This window comes from Notechis scutatus, chromosome Z, assembly GCF_049901735.1.
Source record: "Notechis scutatus isolate UNSWTSFEM ecotype Mainland chromosome Z, rNotScu1.2, whole genome shotgun sequence".
NCBI classification, from domain to species: domain Eukaryota; kingdom Metazoa; phylum Chordata; class Lepidosauria; order Squamata; family Elapidae; genus Notechis; species Notechis scutatus.
Genome location: NC_142025.1, coordinates 53,976,227 through 54,003,516, shown reverse-complemented (window position 1 = coordinate 54,003,516; position 27,290 = coordinate 53,976,227). Strand labels below are relative to the sequence as shown.

Sequence of the window (27,290 nt, the reverse complement as noted above, 5' to 3'; positions counted from 1 at the left end):
CATCACCACCCTGCACAGATCAACTCTGTAGCCAAGACCCTCATCTCCAGAACCAAACGCCTAGCTGACAAAGACCACTTGAGAACAGAACTACACACCCTCACTAACGTATTAATTTCCAACGGATTCCAAAGAAACACTATCACCAATCTAATCTGAAAAGAGATACCCCCAAAAAACCAAGACTCAGAAGAAGACAACGGTATCGTACTCCTCCCCTACATCAAAGGCACCAGAGACAAAATTAGCAAAATTCTCCACAAACACAATATCAGGACAGCCTTCGGCACTGACCAAAAAATAGCCAACATCCTAAGAAACCCCAAAGACAAGATCTGGCTAGAAAACCAAGGAGTTTATGAAATACCATGCAACAATTGCCCAGCCACATACATTGGACAAACCAACAGGAGAATGCACGTATCGCAGAACACAAAAACGCAGTCAGAAGAGAAGAAAATACTTTCTCCCTCTTCCAGCACCTTAAAGCCAAAGGACATGAAATTAATTTCGAAGGAAACAAATTAATATCCAACACTGAACACTCCAGCAAGAGAATAATCAGGGAAGTCATCGAGATAGTGAAACACCCCCATAATATGAATAGACAGGACGATACCTCCCGCCTACCAGACATCTGGAAGCTAGCCCTCACCAACAAATGAGTCCCAGCCACGAAAACCAACACCAGACCCAAAACAACACGGGACACCACCGCCAATCCCCCTCATCAGACCCAGGCCCAAGCCCATCCTATAAACGAAGGACAACCACCATCCAGAAAACAGACCACGGCTGCTTCGCCAGCTGTTGCACCCCCGACCCCAAAACCAAGCAAGCTGATACACGCCAAGAACACAGACCCAGACCCCAAACTCGAAGCCAGACTAAAACCCAGAATGCTACATCACAGCCACCCGCTCAGGATATCACATCAAAATACTCAGGAAATTACACCACAAGAACTCAAGAAGTTGCAACACAGCAAATGACCCAGGATATCACAGCACAAGACCAAGGATACCACAGCAATAAGTCTCACAAGATCATCACACAACCCATTACCCAAGGCGTTACTACACAGGAGGCTAATGGAAAGGAGATCAAAACACAAACAACCCAGGAGATTACAACGTAGGACCCAGGATACCACAACAAAAGAACTCGCAAGCCATCACATAACCCATTACCCAAGCCGTTAAAACACGAGAGGCTAATGGAAAAAGATCACTACAAAACAAACAACCCAGGAGATTACAGCACAAATCCAGGATATCTCCACAACAAAACTCACATGGCCATCACATAGCCCGTTATACCAACATCAACTCCTTCAACCAATCAAGAGGCAGCAGCGCAGCCAACCAGCCCAGCACACCAGCCCCCACCACCAGTATTTATAGAGAGATGGCAGTTCCGATCACACACTGCTTGCACTGGCACGAAGCCGAAAGCACCAGCCTGAGGATGGCGAGTGGGACCTCGCCGAAACGTCACCAAGATACTCTTAATCTTACACGGGAAAAGACCCGAACACACCTAGACCTACACACACACACACACACACACACACATGTATATATATGTATATATATGGGTTTGTGTTCGGATTTGTCTAGAGCGTTGGTTTCAAAGTGTTCCATGTATAGGTTAGCAATGACGGGTGAGAGGGGTGATCCCATAGGTGCTCCTTCTATCTGTTTGTATCTTTGTCCATTGTAGATGAAGTATGTGTTGGTTAGGCAGTGGTTGGTCAGATCAAGGATGTGCTTAGGGGGGTTGTATTTGTTTTGGATAACTGTCAAGTCTTCTTTAATGGGTACTTGGGTGAAGAGGGATATGACATCGAAGATCATGAGTAGGTTGCTGGGTTGTAGGTTTTGTTTCTTTACTGTTTCTATGAAGTGGAAAGAGTTTTGTACGTGTGAGGTAATGGATTCTGTAGGGCTGGAGTTGTTTGGCAAGAAATTTGGCAAGATTCTGTAGAGGTGAGCCTATGGAGCTGACTATGGGTCTGAGTGGTGTTCCTTCTTTGTGTATCTCAACAGCCTACACCCCAAAATACAATTCACCATGGAAACAGAAGCCAATAACCAACTTCCCTTCCTGGACGTCCTAATTTACAAAAAACCCAATGGCTCCCTAGGACACACCATCCACCGGAAGAAAACAGACACCAACCACTACTTAAACGCACAATCTCATCACCACCCCGCACAGATCAACTCCATAGCCAAGACCCTCATCTCCAGAACCAAGCGCCTAGCTGACAAAGACCACCTGAGACCCTCATTAACATATTAATTTCCAACGGATTCCAAAGAAACACAATTAACAACCTAATCCTAAGGGAGACACCCCCCCAAAACCGAGACACAGAACAGGACAACGGTATCGCCCTCCTCCCCTACATCAAAGGCACCATCGATTAAATCAGCAAAATTCTCCACAAACACAATATCAGGACAGCCTTTGGCACTGACAAAAAGATAGCCAACATCCTAAGAAACCTCAAGGACAAGATCCAGCTAGAAAACCAAGGAGTTTATGAAATACCATGCAACAATTGCCCAGCCACATACATTGGACAAACCAACAGGAGAATAAATGCACACATCACAGAACACAAGAATGCAGTCAGAAAATACTTCCTTCCTTTTCCAGCACCTTAAAGCCACAGGACATGAAATTAATTTTGAGAGAACCAAATTAATCTCTAATACTGAACATTTCAACAAGAGAATAATCAGGGAAGCCATTGAAATAGAGAAACATTCCCATAACATGAATAAACGGGATGATACCTCCCACCTACCAGACATCTGGAAACTAGCCCTTATCAACAAACGAGTCCCAGCCACGAAAACCAACACCGGACCCAAAACAACACATGACGCCACCACCAATCTCCCTCACCAGACTCAAACCCAAACCTATCCCATAGACGAAAGGCAACCACTGTCCAGAAACCAGACCATGGCTGTATCACCAGCTGCCACACCTCCTGACCCCCAAACTAAGCAAACTGACACACACCATGAACATATTGCCAGACCTCAAACTCGGAGCCAAACCAAAACCCGGAACTTTACATCACAGCCATCCACTCAGGATATCACATCATGGAACTCAGGAGGTTATACCACAGAACCTCAGGATGTTGCAACACAGCCATTTATCCAAAAGAAATCCAGTAAAGCTTGCCATCTTGTGGAGGAACTAGAAATGCCTACATTTCTTATTAAAACTAGCAGATGTTTGAAAGATGAAAGAAAAGTGATGGACATCCCTACCACCTCTTTTTCTTTTAAAAAAGAAATCTTTTAAAAGTCACCTTGTTAAATTTTGAGGGGATGCCAATGCCGATTTTATTTTTAATGGGTTTTTTTATAGTCAAATATAGACTGCCAATATTTTCTAATTGCCATACTGTGTTTAAAACATCTTACACTTACATTTGATGCTTTAAATGGTTGATGCTCTACTTTATCCTTTAAAATCCATTGCTAAATGTTTATCAGACCCTCTAGAATTCCACAGGTGCCACAGTTCCTTTTCAAAAAAGCTCATGTCTTTTTTGAACTGACTGCTTTTTACTTACAATAGGATGGTTGATCTACTAGAATGTTAGAGCTGTACTTATATGTGAGGGGGAGGATCACAGAATGTGACTATATAATCCATGTTTTGGGCTATCATATCTACATTGCAGAAATCTAAACCATTACTTGATGGCAGAAAAGAGATTTTCTGTTGATAGAAGGATATTTGGACAACTTTGAGAAACATTTTTAGTTCGACATGCCCCTTTAATTTTTACATGTTTTCTATCTCAAAATGGCAAGAAAGTGTAACAGAAATTTTGAATGATCATGGTCAGAATAGAATCAAAGGGCTGCAGAAAGGTGACCCAACTGTCTGCAAAGGTATTTCTCCAAACAATATTTGGTTGTTCTATCTAGCCAAGCTTTGAATTTTCTCCAATGTTATAACTGTATAAATAAGGCCCTGGCAAAAGTATTGTGGGGAATTTAAAAAATGGCATTGTGATGCCCTGGATGATAGGATGAAAGAGAAAAGAGAGGTAATGTTGAGAATGACACCAGAATATTGAGGTTCTGCACAAAAGGGTAATGTTGGTTCCGCAAAGTTCACTGAGCAATTCTGAAACCTAGATGGCCTTTTGGGTGGCATGTGGCATGAATATCAGTCTACTCATAAGTATTTTACCTGATATTGGTTAAGGTGGGGTGATTTTTCAATGCCTCCGCAAAAGCCTTTGCTCCTTCATCTCCAATCTTGTTACCCCACATTCTGCCAGACAAAAAGACCAGGTACATTAAAGAACGTTATCATCATGAGTTTTTAAAAATATTTTTAAAATCCTGTGTTTATTATGTTTATAAATAACTCAATCCAGCAAGAATACTCCTTTCTATCCTTACCTTTTCCCCACAATAGCAAGTCTTTGAGGCAAATTAATCTGAGGCAGAGTGACTGGCCAAAGTTACCCAGTTGGCTTTCATGCCTACGGCAGACTAGAACTCACATCTCCTAATTCCTAGCTTCATACATTACGATAAGCCATCAGAATCACACTATCTCAAAGGTGCTTTTTTTAAAAAAAAAAGGCAACTGGGCTTTCTGCCTAGAAAGCATCTTTGGGACAACCATGACCTGAATAACTGAGAATTTCCATAGACAGATCACACTAGTTGAGAATTCAGGAAATTGAAGTCCTCATACAGGGAAAGTGCTTAGAATGGCAATAGCATGTTCAGGTTTAGCATAATATGTGAATTAGGTCAATTGTGCCTTTTTCAATAATCTATAGATAAAATATAGGTAGTTCTTGACTTACAACCATTTACTAAATAATGGCTTGAATTAATGGCAATTTCTGAAAAATTCAGTTACAATTTAAATTTGAACTTAAATCTGTCATCTCATCCCTGCAGTCATGTGATCATAATTTTGGGTACATAGCAAACTGTTTACAATCTGTTGCAGTATCCTGTGATCATGATTTGTAATGTTTTTGCTGGTTTCTGACAAAAACCATTGCTTAACTGGATTTGCACTAGCAACTACATGAGTTGAATTATAACTATGTGATTCTTATGACTGTTATAATAATGTCAGTAAAATCAGGTCCGATTATAAGCTGACTCACCTTATGATGGTAATGGCTTACAATAGAAATTCTACACCGAAATTGTGGTCATAAATCAAGGAATACCTATGCATATGGTTTAACATTATACGGGAACAGAATGAATAAAAAAAAATAAACTTATTCATTTTTTTATGTTGCATTTTTATATGTTGCATTTATTTCCTGGTTTTTTTCTCTGGAAACTCAAGTCTAAAACCTCTTATCCCCTTATTTTATTCCTACAACACTAACTCTGTGAGAGTAAACTTGTCCAAAGTCAGTGAGTTCTGTCAACTAATCCTTATACAATTCCAATTAAATTTAATTTTCCTTGTTAACTGCCAGATTTCCTATAGCAAAATATTGCAAAAGGAAAGCACATCATTGTTTGATTTAACTATATATGTGTAAAAAAATAGCTTAAGCTGAAAAATTAATATAGTAGCAAAATATATTGAACAATCTTTTAAGTACAGATTCCTTTATTCACATTTGATTTGGATTTTTTTAACATACATCAACAAACCAATTCCTGAGAGATCCTCCATCTCTGCAAATGCCTTTTTGGACATATTAATTTAATATGGATATTTATAATTTGTACTTCTCCATAAGATTGCAAATGTATTCAATATATTTTAAAATATATTATAAATATAAATATAAAAATATATTTAAATGTAAAAACTTTTTTAATCAGGTTCAGCTCTCAGTGATTCTGTGGACACTCATAGTTTTCTTAGCAATAATACAAAAGTAGTTTGCTACCCTTCTTTTGGACTTCCCAATTTAGCTTTTAATCCTGAGATTCAATTCACATATTAACTTTTGGGAATTTTCATCACATTTATTTAGGGGTTGCTGCCTATATAGTTCCCAATGATGCAGAATTTAATTTATTCTTTTGTATAGTTTGTTTTCTGTTACTTTTTTGTTTTGTTTACACATTGTCTTTTATATCCAGTGAATGGTTAAAAACTAAATTTAGATATCTTTTTTAAAATTCTAAAAGATAGGAGATATGGAGCTAAGAAAATGCTTTCATGTCAAGTACAGAAGGACAAGGAAGCTAACAATGAGATTAGAAATGAGGGTTAATAAAGCTAGACTTTTTAGCAACATAAATGTTAAAATGAAGTTACAGCTTGTCTATGTACAACTGGTTCAGCACTGGTTCAAACGTACGATGGTGCTAAATAACCAGACTTCATACCTATGGTCATTGCAGTGTCCCACAGTCACTATTTGTGACCTGTCAGTTTCTTGCAAGCAAACTCAGTGGGGAAGTCATGGTCACGAGAGGTCCTCATTTAGTGACCCATGTGGTCCTTGCTTAAAGACCACAACTGGACTCCTGGAAGTGTTGCCACTAGGCAGCAAGGTCACATAGGTGTTTTTTTTTTTTTAATTTATGATCAATGGCAGAGTTTCTGGTTCCAATTAACATCATTAAATGAGGACTGGTTTCTGTCCAGAACATTTTTTTAATGCCATACTTACCCAATTTCATACATAGTTTTACTTTTCTTGATGGCATTAGCAAGACTTTTCCCTCCCTCGGTTGTTATCTTGTTTGCTCCTATCCTGTAATGAAATTGTTTTCCTGGAAATCAAATCAACAAACTTTTTTTTCAGTGCTGTTTTAGCTATCTAACATTGTTTGGAAAAAACTCGCCTTTTCACCATAGCTCAGTTCCTACCCCAGCATATAATTTTATAATTTCAGTTCCAATCCTTATCCTGCTTTATTACTTGTGTTCTGGCTTTCTGATTCATGGTGGTATAATGCTTTCAGATATGTAGGAGTTTTAAACCACCTGACTTTGCTGCCCATCTTCTTTCTAAGTGACATCAGCTTGCAAATATTTGTCAATTATATCTTTGCTGTGATTCACATGCCTAAACCAGCTTGCATGTGAAGACATGCCTAAATCAGCTGAGGCTAATTTTGCTACTTTACAGTTATAATTTTCCATACTCTAAGTCATGGGTGTCAAACTTGTGGCATCATGTTGCCGTCACATGATATTTTGCAACATTTTTCCTTCGCAGAGTTGGGGTGGGCGTGGCCTGCGTGTGATGTATCTGGACCACAGGCTGCCAGTTTAACACCTCTGCTCGAAGTAATAGCTAATTTTTCAAAAAGTGGAAACTTCCAACATTCTTAGAAGAAGCTAGCAAACTAGTCTTCTCTGATATCATTCAACCAAGATTTAGCATTGCATTTAAGCATAACTATTTGTCTTTTACTAGTACAATATGCTTTTAGTTCATACTTTGTACTCTTTTTGCTCTTTTATGAATTTTTAAAGGTATAGTGATTACAGTAATATTCATCAATAGGTAGACTTCTTGGTGAACTAATTCAAACTTCAGTAGCTCTTTTTATTATCCATCCATTCATATGGATCAAACGCAAGATTTTTTTCTATTTCCGAAATTGTAGATATTCTGAAGCTATGTCATATGACCTGTTTTTTAAACATTTATTAAAATCTGTATTGTTGACTGTATTGCTGTATTGTTCTAACAAGAAATACTAGTTCATAATTCTACTATTCATAAAATATAGTACAATACTATACAATTAGCTTTCTTAAATTTTCCCTATGGATATTTTAAAAAATACATCAACATTTTAGAATAAAAAATAGATATCCTCTGATCCATTGTTTTGAGGGGGGGAAGAATGGGAAATCTTCCTGGAACTATGATTAATGAATCATTTAGGATCCGAATACTAATAATTTTTACCTTATTTCTTCATGGGCTTTTACCCCCATAAAAGCCCATGAAGGAATAGACAAAAGGCTGCTTTATCAACTGATTAAAGGCTTTTAAGTGGGCTTATCATCTACTTTTAATTGATTCATTAAAACTGAACAGATATGCACATTGCACAAACCATATGCAAGTTGAATCTTGGAAATTTTTGTTGACAGAATATGTAAATTAATTTGTAATATAATTACAAATTAAAATGTAATCTAATGGGCAGAAAAGATTGCTCATCCTTCTAAAACAAGGCAATTAAAATATTGAACAAGGTCTTAAATTTTTAGCACTAATGTGCTTACTGTATATGCCGGCGTATAAGGCGACCCGGCGTATAAGACGACTCCCCCAACATTTCCACTCAAAATATAGTTTGTTATATACTCGCTTCCTCTTCCGCACGCCTTCCACTTTTGCACTTTTTTTTTTTTTTGAGGCACTTTTGTGCACCGTGGAAAAGAAACCCGTGAAGCCGAAAGGAGCAGCCAGCCTTCTCCCAGCTCCCAAGGAAAGCGAGGCTCGCACCGCCGAGCTCCGCTGAGGTATCCGGCTGGGGCTGTCAGGAGTTGTTACCGCTGGCGCAGCTCGCGCGGCTCCAGTCCGCGTTGCCTCGGGAAGGAAAGGCAAAAAGGAAGAGCCGTGGCGGCGCTTTGCAATGGCAGCAGCGGCTCCTGGTTTTGCCTTTCCTTCCCGAGGCAATGCGGGACTGGAGCTGCGCGAGCCGCGCCAGCGGTAACAACTCCTGACAGCCCCAGCCGGATACCTCAGCGGAGCTCGGGCGGTGCGAGCCTCGCTTCCTTGGGAGCTGGGAGAAGGCTGGCTGCCCTTTCGGCTTCACGGGATTCGCTTTCCACGGTGCGCAAAAGTGCCTCAGCCGCTGGCAGCCGCAGTGCTTCCCAATTACTATTTGCCGGCGTATAAGATGACCCAGCGTATAAGATGACCCCCCCAATTGGAGGCATGTTTTTCAGGGCAAAAAAGTCATCTTATACGCCGGCAAATACGGTATATGGAAAAAGCTGATGAATCCTAGCCAAAACTACAATCTTAAAATAATTTTGGGAAATATTCATATGGGAAGAATATTCTTAAATTTGAATACAGGTGGTCAGTGATACAAAACTGTAATGCTTATTATGGTCACAAGTTGTTATTGTAAGTGAGCTCCCCAGGTGATTGCCTCACTTACTGACTAGTCTCTGCTCTACCCATTGCAGTCATTAAGTGACCAGGCAGGTTGTGAAGCAGAGCATAAGATTCTTTAGGAGTGGGAAGGCCCTGAGAAGTCTAGTGCAGGCCCAGGCTTGTATTGCAGCACTTCTCTAGCTCACAGGTGACCAGGGCACCTCCCATTCTGATGTGCCCTGTGCTTTGCTTTCTGCTTCCATACTGGGTCTCCATAGGCTTTGGGTACCATACCCTCCTCCCTTCCCCATTCCTGTCACAGATTGGTCATTTACCCTTTTGATATAACTTTGGGAAGAAGCCACTCTGTCACAAGGTCTTCCTACATAATGGTCTAATTGGAAGTGACCCCCATTTTGAAAATATTCACAATCTTATGCCCTCAACCTCCCTATACAGTGGAGGTCATGTGGCACCCTCCCAGAAGTGGGCACCATTTCAGAGAGGGATACGTATGGCATCACTACACTATCCCTGCTGTTGTTCACAAGGGTGGGCTGATTGCCATGTGGCTGAATTTTGTTCATAGGACTGCAGAAGCACTGTAGAAACTATTGGCCAGCAACAGAGGCAGCGAGGGCACAGGGGCCGAAGGTGTCTGGCAGCAGCCGCAGCCTGTGCAGCACAGGTAAGTTGATTATCTGTCCAAGATTTCCTGTAGCCCGTGCAGTGCATCAGGATCGCCTGCCTCTGCCTGCTGCTTGGACAGGTAATCAGTTCTGAAGAAGCTGGCAGACATGATCTTGGAATCACTGAACAGAATCTTTCAGAGCTCCTAAAGCACAGAGGAACTACCAAAGGACAGGAAAAAAAGCTCATGTGGTTGCAATCTATAAAAAGGGGGAAAATATATTCAAGAAACTACAAATCAGCTTGGTATCAATACCTGGGAAGATCCTGGAAAAGATAATAAATGAATTCGTGAGCATCTAGAAATGAACAAGATAATTAAAAGAAGCCAGCATGGGTTTATCAAAAACAGGTCATGCCGGATAACCCTTATTGCCTTCTTTGACAAAAATGGTTAAATTAGTAGATAGGGGAAACTGTGTGCAGTTTATTTAGACTTCAGTAAAGCATTTGACAAAGTAGCCCACAGCCTACTTTTTTGTAAGATAGAACGATGTGGGATAGTACATTCACCAAATGGAATCACAGCTAATCAACCACACTCAATGGATAGTCTTCAATGGAACTACATCTACATGTAGGGAAGCATGCAGAAGGATACTTCAAGGTTCTGTCTTAGTCCCAATCTTTATAAAAGGTTTAGATGAGTTAGTAAGAGAACTCATCATATTTGCAGGTGATACCAAGCTAGGAGGAATAGCTAATACTTTAGATATTGGATAGAAATTCAGAAGGACCTTGACACAGGTCTCTTCAACAAAATGAAATTCAGTGGAGAAAAATAGGGTCCTGTGAAGTGATAATGTGAAGATCATGTGAAGTGATAATGCCACTTTATATGCACTGTTGAGACCACACTTGGAATACTCCATCCAAATCTGATTAACGTAATAAAAAAAAAAGATTGAGACCCCAGAAAGAGTGCAGACAAGAACAAAGATGATCCAGAGTGTGGAGGCTAAACGTATGATGAATGATTGTGGGAATTAGGTATGTTTCATCTAATGAAGAGAATGATTAGGAGTGATATGATAGCAATCTTCCAGTAGTTTAGGGGCTTCACATAGAAAAGGGAGGGTGGAAAATCATTAAAGAGAGATCCAACCTAAAACTAAAGAAAAGTTTCTGGGGGTGAGAACAATTAATTAATCAGTGGAATGGCTGGCTTCCAGAAGTTGTAGGTGTTCTATCACAGGAGGTTTTCAAGAAGAGGCTGGACAATAATTTGTATAGAATGGTTTAAGAACTCCTGCCATGATCAGGAGCTTGGACTAGAAGACGAAACTCCCATCCAACCTTATTATTCTATGTTCTATCTATTCTACTACCTGTCTATCTATACATATATGTACAACCCACTATGTTTCTATTCTACCAAGATGACTGCAGCATACAATTTCTCATTTATTGATAATTGCTAATTAAAAGAGACAAAATCACAAAACCGTGTCTCATATTTTAGCCATATGGGAGAAATCATTGGAGAAAGCAATTATTTTGGAAGAGTTAGTGGTAAAAAGAAACCAGTCTGACAAAGAACACTGTGGTTGGACACCATCAAAGCTGACACTAATTAGAGAACAGAACATTTCACAGAAACAGTACAAGATCCTGGTCAACAGAATTGCCAAGTCAGACATAATTGAAGGGATAACTTCATCTTCATTAATTAAAAGAATCTAACATTTATTTTTAAAATCAGATGGTGACAGGCAGCAGGACACCAAGGCTAATATTTATGGGCATACTGGTGTTCATGACAATTTCACTGGGTTAACTCAGAAGTACTTTTTACTATACAAGCAGGCACCCCCAGATTCAAACAAGCTTATTCTTCCATTCTGTTATGGCAGCTGCTGGTAGAGTAATGCAAAGGACGTTCTCCATGGAAAGGGCTCTGCCTGCATACTGCACACTTGTATTGTTCCAAAGCTCAGAGATACTTAACTTTCATATCCAATAGGATTATATGGAAAAATCTTGAGGTGGTTGAGGTGGCAGAATCAATTTCTGAAGGCTTAATCACTTGAGAGCTAGGATAGTATACAGATGGAAGAGATACTTACTTAACATAGATGAGGCTTGGACATTCCTCAATGAGTCTTGCCACATACTTTGCTCCAATATCAGTAATCTGGTTGTTATATAAGCTTTGGAAGGAATAATAGCAGTTAGGATGTTAACTAATTAAGTTAATTACATCAAATACTTTTTTTTTAAAGTACAAATACAATTTCCTAATTGCAATCTAATTAAGACAGAATCTTGTTTTCCTTTGCACAAGAATCAATAAAAATTAAAGAAGCAGTTCCATATAGTTTCAGACCTCTTAAAATTTGTTACGGAACACTGCTTATTCAGTAGCTTTTGATGCATATACTGCTTTTTCAATTGACTTTAGAATAAAAGCCATTAAAGTAAAGGCAGCTTCTTCTAAGTGGACAAATATAAGCACGCACTATTAAAACAGAAATTAACAGATAGAAGGTACATAGCTTTCTTTTAAAATATTTCCTCTTAAGACAATTGTATTTTACTTTTTATTTATTTGACCACAGAGGAACCCTCCACCCACCCACCCTTAGCACCACCCAACCATCATTACCACCAGCACCACTGCATTGGCAAGCTATATTATAAAAACAGGAAGCAGATCTCACTCTTTAGCACTGATAATGTTACTTAGTTGGGTAATGAAATACCTGCAAGCAAATAATTAAGCTCAGAGAGAAGAATGGGTCTATTAACATGTAATGAATCAGGCATCGCACCTCTGCCTAGTTTTCCTAGTGCTCTTCAATTCATCTCCATTCAATAACTTACCAATTGATATTTTGTTATTTCATGATGCTGCACTAAATATAAAAATACGAAAGGCAGGATATAAATAAATGTGTGTTGATAGCAATCAAGTAATGAATCAAATGATCTGGCAAGAATCTAGAAATATGTGGAAGTCATTACTCTTTCACATTACTCCCTTGATAATGGGAACACTCCCTTCACACAATGAGTATCTGAGTTCGTCCTTTATACATACCCCAAATAAGAGACAATTTTGAATTTGGACAGTTCCTCATAAAGTACTCTCACACCCTGATCTGTGATCTGATTCACGCTCACCCTAAAGTAAAAGAAAGACATGTGATAAAGTAGCTGGTTCAGTTAAGTATGATCCTTAGTTCAAAGAGGCATCGGCAGATTTACTTTGTGATATCATCAATACAGAACAAAATGGCCTCTTTTCTCCTCCACTAACTGAAGCAATTTATCCATAAATAAGTAAACTAATCTCTGAAAGAAACCGATTATAATTCCTACAAGTAATATTTTAGGAATTCCTAGAATTACTCAAAGGACATTTTTACTAGCATTGTGTAAATGAGAGGGGGTGGGAGGAGAAAGAGCCTGCTCCCCGATTATTTCAAGAAGTAGTTCCTATTAGATCATTGTGTTATTGTACCTGAGTACTGCCAGATGGCTAAAGCAAGGCTGCAGTTGCTTGATCCCATAATCATTAATGTTGTTATTGTCCAGATCTAGGGCCAAGCGTTTCTGGAAATGATGCATAACAAAGGAGATGGCACTGCAGTCAGCAGAGTAGGCATTGCAGTAAGTCAGCTTGATATAGTTGGCACGCATGCATTTGGCAACCCCTTTACCAACTTTCTCACTCTGAGTCTCATAGATGCATCTCAGCATCCAAACAAAGTTTGGCATTACTTGCACCTGTTTGTATTCTTTCAGCCTTGCCCGAGAGAGACCTTTCAGATGAGACTTCATGCTTTCAAAAAAATAGGCAAGAAGAATCCTCCTTTTCTTCTTGATTGTACTCAGAGGAATCAGATGCCTCAAGAGTTTCTGCCTTGCTTTGGAAAGCAAGCCACACAAGAAGAGATTAGTAAAATGAAAGTGCTCTTTATTTCGGAAAGGATCCCCTCCTGTTGGGTGGTAATTTTTTGACCAGGAAAGAGGCAAGCAGGAAGACAGAGTAGTGTCTTGCATGGAGCATTCAGCAAAAAACTGCAGCAAATCCCTGGCCCCCACTTTCTCATCTGTTACCAGATAAAAAGCTGTGAAAAATGACTGCAAGGTCAAGTGCAGGAATTCATAGGAAGATTGGTCTACAGCATCTTCATAATTAGGAACTGCCCTGAGAAATCCTAAATGTAAATCCTGCTTAAGGAGGTCACTAAGAACTTCCTCTTGCTCAAAGACAAAGAGAGATTTCTGCATTCCCATGTAGGCTATTTTACTCAGTGCAAACAATTTCTCTTTATTGGACCTGTATGTTTCTTCTTGGCTTCTGTTGTTCTTCTTTAGCAAATTTGTCTTTTGAATGCGATTCAAGTGGACTTCAGTCATGAGCAAGAAAATGTCTGTTAGAGTGACAGTGAAGTCTGGGAGCTCATGACTATCAAATGCAGAATGGAAATGTTCAAAGCATTTGAAGATAATCCAACAAAATAATGGCACCGAACACAAACTGCTTAGATTTGGATTGGCTTCCAGTTGGTTCAAAACCAAAGTCTGACATCCTTCATCTTTGAAAAACATTTTAGTATAATCTTTCAAGTTACTACTGGAAAACCCTCGGAGATGTACTTTCTTCCGGACAATGTTTTTATCAATTTCTGTCCCTGTCCTGGCTGTCAGAATTTTTCTAGATCCCTTCAAAAGTTTTCCACTGAGGAGGCCCACCAGAAGAGCAAGTGGGTGAATAGATTCAGTGGGAGAGCAGATTTCAAGAATACTATTGAGATCAAAATCAGAATGAATTTCATCAAAGCCATCAAATGTAAACAAAACAGTATGAGGAAATTTTACAATGAAGTTGAAAACTTCCTCTTGATCCTGATCTGGGAAACAGTTATATTTGAAGAGAAGATCCTTTAAACAAAAAGCTTCTTCTTGCTTAAAGCAGCTGAACATTCGGCATCGGAAACGAAAGAAGAATTTGGCCCCTACATCAAAGGCATTCTTGGACCAGAGATTTTGCATCTTTTGCAATAACATGGACTTTCCAATCCCAGCATCCCCAAAGATATAGATGGTCTCTCCATTTTCATTGATCAGCCCCAAATTGTCAGTAAGTAGATCTTCGAAGGCATCCACACTACTGAGTTTCTCATTTTTATGATTGAGAAACTCCATAATGTTGGCAGAATATATTTCTTCAAGCAACATGTCTTCTTTTTGGGCATATGACATGATAAACTTTGTTTCTCGGCCCAATTCATCTTTAAGTTTCTGCTGGTATCTGCTGACTAAAGATAAAGCTGAGTATTATTAAATGAAATTTTAATGCAGGTCGCCTAACAGAAAGATTTTAAGAACCACTTTAAAAAATGTACACTAATAGATATGATCTATTTAAATTTTGTTCTACCCTTTCATGTTTCTCTGGAACATGTAAGAATTTTCAAAGCAGCTATAGAATTTCTCAAAGGATTGGCACTCAAAAAATAATAGTAAAACATATATACACTCATAAACACCAAATATTTAGATCATAAACTTCTCTTTACACAGATAGACTTCCTCCATGGAAGTATATTGCTGTAAATGTATGCTGGGAAATTGATGTCCCATTCCCCCCAATATACAAAGTGTAATTTCCTCAGATTAGCATATTTCCAACTTGCAAATTGTCACAGAATTATTTTACTCTGAATCCAATTGCAATAATAAACAATAGTAAAATAACTATTATATAAAATTATATACATTTTTCACTTACCTTGCCCAGTGGGTTCTTTCTCAAATGTGATGATTATAATGCCTATCATTTTGTTTTGTGGCAAGTAGTTACCAAGAATTCAATACAGGTAGTCCTTGACTTACAACAGTTCATTTAGTGACTATTCAAAGTTACAATGGCACTGAAAAAAGCGATTTATGACCATTTTTCACACTTACAACCATTGCAGCACTCTGATAGTTATGCAATCAAAATGACAGTTGCAGTGTCCCAGAGTCATCACCTTTTGTGACCTTCTGACAAGCAATGTCAATGGGGAAACCAAATTGACTTAACAACCATGTATCAACTACAATGTTGTATTCTGCCCCCCTCCCATTTCTATGGCATGTAATATATAGAAATATATTTGACCTCCAAAAGCTAGCATTTTGTAATTGTGATATTCTTATTTAAATGATACCTAAATATATACATGATCCCCATGCTATTCCTCTTCTGGACAATGCACAGAAGAGAAGTAAGAACTTAAGCCAATAAATTACATGGAAAGAAAATACAGCTAAAACTAATGTACTACACCATTCCATATTATCCAACAACTTTTATTTTGATTATGCCCATTCAATGTTTTAGATAGTCTTCTTCATCTTGCCTTGCCTCCTTCACTCTTATTCCTGATTTGTTTTCAACTCCATTGTTGTACATCCTCTCTGAATGATTAAACTCACATTTTTATAATCCATATTTATTCAACCACTCATTTTTAAACCTATGTTTTGATTCTTTTTACCTCTTAAGAACCAATTCTTACCATACTCCACTTATTTTTATTTTTCTCTTTACACATCCAACTCTCAATCCCATATAACAAATTAAGCAGGAGCAGGACAATTTTACATTTCCTTCAAAATACTTTACTTCCTCACAATAAAACACATTCATTTCGTTGCTTTCCTATCAACATCTATACTTGTAGTTTTATAATAAAGTTTCTCCATCCATTTCCTCATTCCAAGAAAATATCTACCTGCATTTCTGTATAACTTCCAATTGTTTACACTTCCCAATAAAACATGGAACCTTCATCTACGATAATTTTCAAATCCCTATCCTTATTTAATCAGTCTATTGATCATTGACTTCAAATCATTTGTGTTCTCCCAATGACATGGCAGTAATAGCACACATTGTAAATATTGATCAAAATCTCATGTATTCATAAACTGATTAAAGGGCTATCACTTATACTTGCCTCACTCCTTTTTCAGTTTGAACCATAGCACTTCCTCCTATTCCTCCATTTCTTTCTCTCTGTTCCAAGGAGCTTCCCCTTTCCAAGCATTAACTTATTACTCTTTAAATACTTTTTCTTATATATTTTGTACTATCTCTTTTCTTTCATGTCTACTTTTGCCTAAAATCCACTCTTGACACTTTGACAAATTTGTTATTCAGAACTCTCATCAACTTAATATTAATTCTGCCAGTCTTTCAATATAAATAATCAAATCCATTATGTTTTAAGATTTATATATTTAATTCCACAAATTAAAATAATAGGATCTGTTTAACAAACATCTGAACAAGCTTATATTTAAATTGAAACAGATTTTTAATATTTTAATTATTGGATGACCCAATCATTCTCTCCTCTGATACCTAACTAGTGGAATATATATTTATTTTAGATTGCCTATATTCAGAAGATTTCACATTTTCTTTCAAAACTCCTTAAAATTACATATTCATTCATCTTACAGGAAGTCCTCAACTTGCAACCACAATTGAGCCCAAATTTTCTGTTTCTACACAATGCTGTTGTTAAGTGAATTGTGCTCTATTTTACTTTAGTTTTTGTCACAATTGTTTAGCAAACCAGAGCAACTATTAAGTGAATCATGGAGCTGCTAAGTTGATTTTGTTTCCCCTATTGACTGTGCTTGTCGAAAAGTAGCTGTGAAGGTTACAAATAGTGGTCATATGATCCCAGGAAAGTACAACTGTCATAAATACATGCCAGTTGCAGAGTGCCAGAATTTTGATCATGTGATAATGTGATCAGTGGTAAATGTGAAAAAGTCATAAGTCATTTTTGTCAGCACTGTTGCAATTTTAAACAGTCACTAAACTAATGGTTGTAAGTTGAGACCGACCTGTACATCCTCCCTTTTTAACGAATTTTGGCTTTATCCTGTTAGTTTTCTATGTTATATTATCCCCATCATCATCATGCTTTGTTTCTATGTTGAAAAAGTTAATTTTAAAAATTAAAAGAACAAGATCAAACTTTCCTAACTTGATATCTTACCTGGGTCAGTATTTTCCACAGGTTTGCTACAAATGACTTCTGATGGGCGAAAGCCAATCTCCTCCAACCAAGGATGTAAGTCATAATAAGCATCACCAGCTTGTTGCAGGACATACAGGCAATACTCTGCAACTTCCTCACCTTTACTCTGGGCTAGGTCTAGAATTTTACGGACCTTAAGGAAAAGATCAGATAAAGTCTCAAGCATATTTAGGCTATAAGTAACTATTCACTGAAACATCATCATACATGGTAAATGGCTATAACACTAATAAATGTTAATATAATTACAATTAATTAAAATACAATTAGTGTGATTGCTCCCTGTGTATTTAACAATCTCCTAACATCCAATACAATCAGGTGATAAGTTTGGAGAATTCCAGAAGTTACACTAAGATAAGCTAGATACCTAATTCAGGAAATACAAGTGGTGTACCCCAATGTCTGGAGAAATACTATTTCATTACACACACACACACACACACACACACACAATGGGACACAAAAGTTTTTATGTGTTCACTATTATGTATAGAAGCTTCCAGGGGATCTAGAATATGATTGAAAAAGTTTCTAGAATCAAAGGAAGCTTCCATATTTCATTTGAAGAATTTTTCATTTCAAAGTGTCCATCCAAGTGCAGAATTCAGGAAAAGCAGAAGTTGACTACCAGACCAATCCATTTATTTCTATATATTTTATGTCCTTAATCAAGTAATAATAAAAAGGGCTATGTAAAATAAACAAACTTTTTTTTCCTGAACATTGATAAGATATAGTTAATCTACTATCAAGGAAGAGGAATGGGATGGGATGGGGATGGGAATGGAACAGAATAGAATAATCTTGTAATTGTTTATAAAATTCTGCCGGTAGCCGATCAAACCCTGGCATTTTATTATTCTTTTGTCTCTTAATTGCTTCTGTCAATTCCATCATACCTGTGTTTCTTAGAAAATAAAACAGGGCCTTATTTTCTTTAGAGCCCCGAAAAAACAGCTAGGCTTTCCAAGGGGTGTTTTAATTTCTCCCCCACGCACCTTAACCTAATCACCGGGCCGCTTCTATCATGGCTGAAAGGAATGCCCCATGCGCTTTGCCTCTCCACCAGGCCGCTTCTTTAGCTGCTGAAAGGAGTGCCCCACACACACCCTTGCCTCTCCATGGGCCACTTCTTTAGCGGCTGAAAGGAGCACACCCTTGCCTCTCCACCGGGCCACTTCTGTAGTGGCCGAAAGGAGCTATTCCTTAGCACAGACTGAGGGAAGAATGGCAGGCAGGAAAATTCCCCTCCCCATTTTCCTCCCATTCACCTCCCAAAAAGAGGGAAAAAGAAAAACTAACCTTCCAACTTCTCATAGAAAAAAAAAGATCTTGCAAAGTTGGAAAGTCTGAACTATCATAGTTTTTTTACCTTCCAACTTCGCGAGATCTTTTTTTTTTCCATGAGAAGTTGGAAGGTCTGAACTATGGTGGGTTTTTTTTTACTGTAATTTGCTCTCTCTCTCTCTCTGCATTTTCAAAAAAGTTTTGTTTTACACTTTTGACTTTTTTGTGCCAGTTCATCTTTTTCCAACAGATTCATTTTGTGTTTTATTATATCTATTTGATTTTTCAATTTCTTTTTTATGGTTCTTTCTGTAATTCTGATTCTAATCTTATATGTTCTTCTAACATTTTCTTATTTTGTTTCTTCTTGTTTTTCTTCCCCATGTAAATTATGACTAATCTCCAGGTATAGGGGGATTATAGCAGTATATGTAGCAGTTTCCCTTACAGTTTTGCAAGAAAGTCTCTTCTTTCCTATTCTCTTTTTTTTTAAAAAGTCCAGTTCTTTTTCCATACTTCATATAAAAATTCTTTATCTTGCAGTATCACTTGGTTCAATGTTCATCTCAATTTTCTTTTCTTTTTCTTCCATACAACTTTTACAGGATTATGATCTGCCCAAACATTGGGTTCTATTTCTATCTCTAGTCTAGTACACATGCTTTCAATTCTGATGACCTCCATATCATGTCTATTCTAGACCAGGATTTATGTCTATTTGAATAGAATAAGTACTGATTTTTCTTGGGGTGTGTTTCCATACATCTTGGGTTCCTATTTCTTTTATCATTTAAAAAAAGGTTTTAGGAATGTTTTCCTAGCTTTTTTTTTTTTACTACTCCTGTTTTACTACTCTTATAATCAAGCTCTGTATCTACAATTGCATTGAAGTCTCCTACCACATAAATATTTTTATATTCCAATTCTTATAGTTTTCCATAAAACTCTTGTTAGGTGCATATATCACTAACAACATCTGTTTTTGATTCATTGTTACCCCCACCATCAATATTCTCCCAACTTCATCTGCAAAAATTTGTCTAGCCATTATTGTTTCTTTAATACATAACCCTGCCCCCCCCTTTTTTGCTGTGCTAATGAAGAATACAGTTTCCCAATTTTGGGGTACTCTAATAACTTACTATATTGTTTTTAATGTGAATCTCTGGAAGACAAATTCAATCTAGTTTTAATTGTTCTAATTTATTCAAAATCTTTTTCTTTTCATGGATGAGTTATATTGATTGATAATAGTTCTGTTTCTTCTTCCACTGTTTATTTATGGATAGTTTTTGTTGTTCTAGTTGATCTTATTTCTCTCTGTTCTGTCTTGTTCCTTCTCATTCCCTTCTCTTTTTGCTGTTTCAGTTTCTTGTTGTTGTGTGCTTCCCACTACTAACACTCTTATTAGTAGTTTTTTGACATCTACTTCCTCCCTTCTCTCTTCTTATATGATGCAAAATGCTGATAATAGAATTGTCCTGCTTTATCTGTTATATCTAATCTATGTCTTTTTTCCATCTAAATCACCAATATTCCCACAGGTATCAGCCATCTAAAGTTTACATCATGTTTTATTAGTTGTCTTGTCAAAAATTGATACTGCTTCCATTGTATCTCTTACTCTTCGAGGTATTTGTTTCAAGACTATTTCTCTCCCTTTATATTTCAATGGGGAATCTCTTGCTTTTTGAAGTATTTCCACTCGTATTGTCTTCTTTGAAAATCTCACATGTACCTCTCTAGGGAGTTTGTTCCTTGTCGCGTAGCTTGTGTGTATTCTAAATATTTCATCTATCCCAGAGAGGACGTCCTGCTTGCTCTCCTCCATCACATCCACCAACAATTCTGCCATTTTTTCAGCAAGATCTTCCCCTTTTTCCTCCTCAATATTCTGAAATCTTGGGAAATATTCTGCTCTGTCCAACTCCAGCCTTTATTAGGGATCACTCAAGCGCAGTCAATCTGTAATCCATCTCTCCTATTTTCTGAATCTGTTGTTCATTTTTAGTGATTCTTTGCTGGATGTTATCTATTTTATCCTCCATCTTTTGCATCCTATCTGCCAAATCATCATGATTCCTGGCCATGGCTTTTTGTAATAGTTGAAAGATCATTTTCATTTCTGACTGAAAGGTGTTCAATCATTCATTATGCAACATACTGTCTATAGATTCGCTGGACTTGCTGCTGCTGATGGTGCAGATGCATTTCTTCCTCTGTTTTACTTAAATTTGTATTGCCTGTCATTTTGGTTATTTTAAATAAGAAAATATTTTAAGTAATAATTATTTAACAGAGACAATAAATCAATAACCAAACAATAATAAATCGAACAATACCCCACAATACCCAATTTAAACAATACACCGGAAACAGTCCAACAATTTCCTTTCTTATTCCCAGTTCTTATTTTCAGACCTCAGGTCACTTCACCCTTTTATCTGTTATATTTCACAAAGCCAAAATATCCATAGCCCAAAGTTCTCTTCAAAAATGTTGTTTACTTCTTGATAAATTGTAATCCACAAAGGCACACCAAACTCCAAAATTGTGTCAAACAGATTATATATCACCAGATAGGAGAGCTGAAAGAAAAGTCTTCACTTGCTTTATAAAAAAACTCCTATTTTTCAGTTTCAGTTGCTCAGTTTATAAAATCCATATCCATTCAAAGAGTTACAATGTTTAAAACTCACAGTTTCCACTCTCTTTCTTTGCAGTTCTCTCTATAAACAGTTTTCAGGTGCAGACAGTTTATCTGAGTCTTGTAACAATGTTCTTTCAATAAACTGCCCAAGGTCAATTGTTAATCTCACTTTCTTTTCTTTACTTTCACTCTAAGAGTTTTTCCTGCCAGCAGGAGTCTCTGTTGCTCTATTTCTCTTCTACTCCTCTCCTTTAACTACATTTAACATAAGCCAAATCTTTTTATTTGAGGGGTTCCAAGATCCAAGTTTTACATTCCAAAAAAGTTTTTAATTCAATAAAATCCAATTAATATTATCATTAAGATAGCCACTGAAATTTTCCTCTTTTAACACTTATTTCTCTCAAATAGTTCAATTTATTGTCCATATCTATTTCAATATTTGTGTTTATTCACAGCTAACCAAGTCACAAAAATAGAAGAAAGTCCGTTTAATGCCCCAACCTGGCCCCAATGTACAATTATCCTTGGCTGGATTTCAAACTCTTAAAGAAAACAGTTTATGGAGGGAGTAAATGCAATCCACACCCAAAGTAAAGTTAACTCAAAATAAAAAACCCAACACAAACCACACTGAAGGAATTACTATGGCAGGCAAGAATGATTAATTGCAGACTTCTACCAGATAATGCAGCAACCATAGTTGGGAAGAAGCCAAAAACACAGATAAGCTCCAACACGAATGCATACTTTGCTTCCAGCAACTTTGCCATGTGCAGTTTGTCCTTTTAACCAGTCCTTCCAGTTGCAGCCCATGAAGGGGATCAGGGCCCCTCTTCCTCCCCGTAGACCACACCACTCATGTTTCTCCCTTATCCCTCCTCACTGCATGCCCTAGGATAAAGAGGGGATGGGCCTGGGTCTTCCTCTGAATGCTCATCCGGCACAGGGGCTGGAAGGGACCTTCCCCCACACAGGGTGCTTCCAGGGCCAGATATCCTTTCCTGGTGCTGAGGGCCCCTGCAGATTAACTCTTCAGCTGTAAGTCATTGGGGGAACAGGCAGAGCAGCAACAGGGGTTACATTGCCCTAATTGGCTAATTCCTCTCTTCTAGCTGCATGAGGCTCCTGCTGCACAGCTGACTGACTGTACTGTGGGGTGGGAGATCTATCCCCTGCTTGAAAGGCCTCAAGGCTTTCTAGTCTGTGTGGCCTGGAATCAGTGACTACTTAAACAGTAACTCCCAATCAAAGGAATGAAAGGGGAAGCAGGCAGAGAAGAGCCCTTATCTCCTGCTATGGCACAAGCCTCTTCAAGGCACAGCAGAAGATCCAAAAAGTATTCTTCAGCACAAGGGGCTGCAGCTAGAATTAAAGCCAAACTATGGCCAGAAATAAAAAATCCAAGGCTGAGGAACATGTGGAGAAGAGAAGACATGAGGCCCTGGAATCAGGGGTGGGATTCTACCAGTTTGCACCTATTCGCTAGAACAGGTTGTTAACATTCTAAGCAGTTTGGAGAACCGGTTGTTAGAAGAAATTACTGGCCTTATCAGGTAAGGAAGGCAGGAAGGAAACATTCTGCTGTTGCTCACAGAAACTGCCTCTCCATTAACTCTTATTACATTCTTGGCAGGACTAGACTTCCTGTCTCAGGAACTTTTCTGGAGTTTCTTTTCCCCTCCTTTGCTGGTAATTTGCTTGTGTGGAGTGACCAATTACAATGGCACTGAAAAAAGTCACTTATGACCATTTTTCACACTTATGACTGTTGTAGCATCCCCAGTTACAAGAGGCCAGGCGAGGAGATGCCTTGATGTGAGTGACGTTGAGTTGGCCATGCCCAGCCAGTCACATGACCACCAAGCCAAGCCCACCAACTAAGCCACGCCCACAGAACTGGTTGTTAAAAAATTTGAATCCCACCTCTGCCTGGAATGACAGTTTGCTAAGGGCCTGGAGCAAAGGGAGGGGAGGGGCCAACTCTCACCCCATCCAACTGTTGCTAGGGCAGATTTGGAAACAGTTAATATTCAAATCCAGCAGTCTTGGTCACCAGAGGGAGCTATTTAGCTCAATCCTGCCCTTCCTCAAGATTTAAACAGAAAAGGCCCCAGCAACAGGCCTGTGGTTTGGCCTACTCCTGCCATTCCTCACTTTCTGCCACCCTTTAGCCAGCCTTTCAGTCAACAACCTAGGGCTCAATCCATGTTTACCCCCTCTGCTGCAGGACTTTGCCCAGGGGGCCCTTCAGGGTCTGACATGTCAGATTCTATGAGAGAGGTGGTGTCTTCAGCCATCAGACAAGGTATTGCAGATGGAATCCACCAGCTGCTAGGTCCTTCTGGGATTGCCCCTGGGTTGTGGAGGGATCAACCCAGACAGATTTAACCTGGGGCTCCTTCCACCAGTGCTTGACCCATACATTCCAGCATGACCAAATAGGCCCCTACTCTTAACATATAGTGAATGGGGGGTATCAGGAGGCTGAGTGTAGGGAAAGTTTGGAACACACCCACTCCCCTGACCCAGAGGTGGAGGAAGGGGAATTGAGGGCCCCTAGATTCTCAGACTATGAAGAGGTCTCAATCGATACACCTGTATTCTCAGGTTTGTTTGACCATTCCTTATTCAAATCCTTGTTACACAAGGCCAAGAATACAGCCCAGTTGGCCCCAGATAAGTCCTCAGTAGGCTATTGGCCTGCATTTCATGACTATTAAGGTGGCCTTCTTGGTGGCCATCACATTGGCTTGAAGGGTTTCGGAACTGGCAGCTCTCTGTTAGCGCAGATCTTTGCATCTTTCACAGGGTGGTCCTGAGGCTAGATCCTACTTTTGTTCCGAAAGTTAATTCTTTGTTTCACAGAGCGCAGGAACTGGTCTTGCCAGATTTTTGCCTAATCCGACCCATGAACTGGAGAAGAAATGGCATGCTCTGGATGTTCGCAGGGCATTGAAGATTTATGTTAAAAGGACTTTTTCATTCCAAGACAGAGTCTCTTCGTTTCCTTTCAACCAGCTTCATTAGGAAACAAGAATAATTTGAAAGATAAGTATAATATTAGAAAGCAACAGAAGAGGGGATTACAGATGAGAGAGTTAGAAGTAGAGAGACGAGGGGGTAAAAAGGGGAGGGAGAAGAAGGGGAAGAAGGCTAGGAAAAGAAGTTGTAAAAGACAGAAACAAGAAATGGAGAAACAGGGAAAAGATATAAGGATTGTAACCATAAGTTTGTTTAGAGATAATGTGTGAAAATTTAATTGTAAAAGGGATTCTGCAAAGGTACATAAGATAGCTTTGTTATATTACAAATAGAAATAACTTTAGAAAATATGATGATGGATAAAATATTTATTGTAATGCAGTGGGATGTTTGTTAATAAATAAATGAATTAAAATGATTTGAGAGAATTAAAAGGGAACATTTTTAATTATTAGTAATGATTTATAAAAATATAAGTGAGAAATATGGAAAAAAAAGAATTAACTATGGAAAGTTTATAAGTGTTCCCAAGGAAGCATGATATTTAATTGAAAAGAAATGTTAAAGATGTTAAGATTTTAATGCATATTAATGATAGAATTGAATTGGAATGGAATGTATTTTATTTACATATATATATAATTTTTTCTTTTTAAGAATATAGTGTATATTTTAAGAATGTACCAAGCAGAATTTGATTGGAAGTTACGTATTATATTGAACGCAGGCATGATATTCCCCTCTGAAAAAAAAATCAGGGCCGGCCAAAAGAGACCCCCCCACCGCGCGCCAAGAAATTGCTGCCCAGCTCCCTTTTCCTGCCGCTCAGCGGCCTCCGTTTGCACCGCCCGCCCGCCCGGGCTCCGCTCGCACCGCCCGCCCGCCTGGGTTCCGCTCGCTCCGCTCAGGTATCTGGCTGGGGCTGTCAGGAGTTGCTAGCGCCAGCGCAGCCACGGGTTTGCTCCAGTCCGCGTTGCCTCGGGAAGGAAAGGCAAAACCAGGAGCCGCTGCTGCCGTTGGCAAAGCGCGCCGCTGCGGCTCTTCCTTTTTGCCTTTCCCTTCCTGAGGCAACGCGGGACTGGAGCCACGCAGAGCCGCGCCAGCGGTAGCAACTCCTGACTCGGGGCCTCCGAGGAAGGGGAAGGAGGAGAAGAAGGGGGAAAGGGGGCGATTCCCAAAAAATCGGAAGAATATCATGTCTGTGAATGCTATAATTTTAAAGCTATACATTGAAGCTAAATAAGAGCTTGAATGGATAAAATTAAAGGATATAAAGGTGTCATACTCTAATTGGTAACTACAGGGAAAAATTTGCTTAATAAGAAAAGATAATGTGAAATTATAACAGGACAGACAAAAGTATAAATATAATTATTTGAATTGAGATTAAACAAAGTTGAGAAAATTAAAAGAGGGGAAAAACTATGTAGAAAATATAAAATGGTAATAAGATATGGAATAGAATATAAAAATGAGCATGAAATTGAGTTTTGTGTCTGTATGAAGAAGTGATAACCTGGGACCATGCTATTTTCAAAAAAGATGTTTTATTTGTATTTTGTTTTTGTGAAAACCCAAATAAAATTTTCAACAAAAAAAAGGGGGAACAAGATTTCCCCTTCAACTATGGGCAGGTGGATTCGATCCTGAATAGCATTGGCTTACGAGACTCGGGATCTCCCTGTGGCCAGTAGACTAACGGCTCTCTCCACAAGAAGTGCAGCCAAAACAGCAGCTTGGGCTACTCAAGCATCTATTGAGAAGATTTGCTGGGCGGTCACCTGGTCATCTCTCCGTTTATCTGCCATTACCATCTGGACTCTTTCGCGTCTGCAGATGTGGCTTTTGGCAGATGGATGCTCTAGACAGTTGCATTGGAGCAGCGGATGAGGACCAGACCTGACCCTCCCTGGGGGCGCGCCAGCTTTGATAAGTCCCAAACTAGACTCTTGCAGCAGTTTAACGGAGAAGGTACGTTGGTATAATTACCTGTGAATGTCCTTTCTCATTGGACTGCGAGAGAGTCTAGGCCCACCCTGTGGAGGTCTGGTAGTGGGGAGAAGGATGTTTTAATCTTTTTCAGAACACGAAAAATTCTGCCAAGAATCGTTTGCCGAAAGCTGGGGTATCTATAGCAATGGTGGCTATGATTTGGCAGGCTCAGTCACGTGATGAGGAGATATGAGAACACCCACACTAGACTCTCAGTCCAACGAGAAAGGACATTCACAGGTAATTATACCAACGTCCCGTCTATGGCAGGGATAGGCGAAACGCCACAGGATTGATCACCGCCTCGACGGGAAAAGGTCCCAAGTAATGGTGATCAAGCTTTTTCAATGGCCGCGTTGTCAGTAAGTTATCGGGTAGTCAAACCTGATCGCCTACTGCTAAAGGCAGAACATTGTGACGATGCTGATCTGCAAAGCTTTTGTAGTCCTTCTTGGTTCTCTCCAATTGATCTCAGACCATGTGGTGAACGGCTTTTAATTCTTGCAAGAATGTATCCACTGCCAGAACTGGTGTGTCAGATGGGGCCAAGGGAATAGTCGTGAATGAAAACCGT

General features: G+C 38.8%; 2 protein-coding genes across 19 annotated transcripts in view; one reads left to right on the top strand and one right to left on the bottom strand.

Annotated features, from left to right (window-relative positions):
* ZNRF2 (zinc and ring finger 2) overlaps positions 1-27,290 on the top strand; it is a 282,520-nt gene that overhangs the window by 212,847 nt on the left and 42,383 nt on the right. The gene's annotated exons all lie outside the window — the stretch shown is intronic.
* NOD1 (nucleotide binding oligomerization domain containing 1) overlaps positions 1-27,290 on the bottom strand; it is a 94,236-nt gene that overhangs the window by 50,743 nt on the left and 16,203 nt on the right. For 13 of the 18 annotated variants that reach the window (XR_015745752.1, XM_087946079.1, XM_087946077.1 and 10 more), the window contains 6 exons: positions 17,758-17,932; positions 13,209-15,012; positions 12,786-12,869; positions 11,812-11,895; positions 6,656-6,739; positions 4,231-4,314 (listed from right to left, as the gene is read on the bottom strand). Coding sequence is in view for 16 of the 18 variants with exons in the window: in XM_087946079.1 (XP_087802205.1) it covers positions 4,231-4,314; positions 6,656-6,739; positions 11,812-11,895; positions 12,786-12,869; positions 13,209-15,012; positions 17,758-17,932 (2,315 nt within the window). In the remaining 2 variants the exon portion in view is untranslated. Of the gene's footprint in view, positions 1-4,230; positions 4,315-6,655; positions 6,759-11,811; positions 11,896-12,785; positions 12,870-13,208; positions 15,013-17,757; positions 17,933-27,290 lie in introns of all 18 variants that reach the window. The other 5 variants (XM_087946081.1, XM_087946086.1, XM_087946089.1 and 2 more) reach the window with 3 other exon arrangements.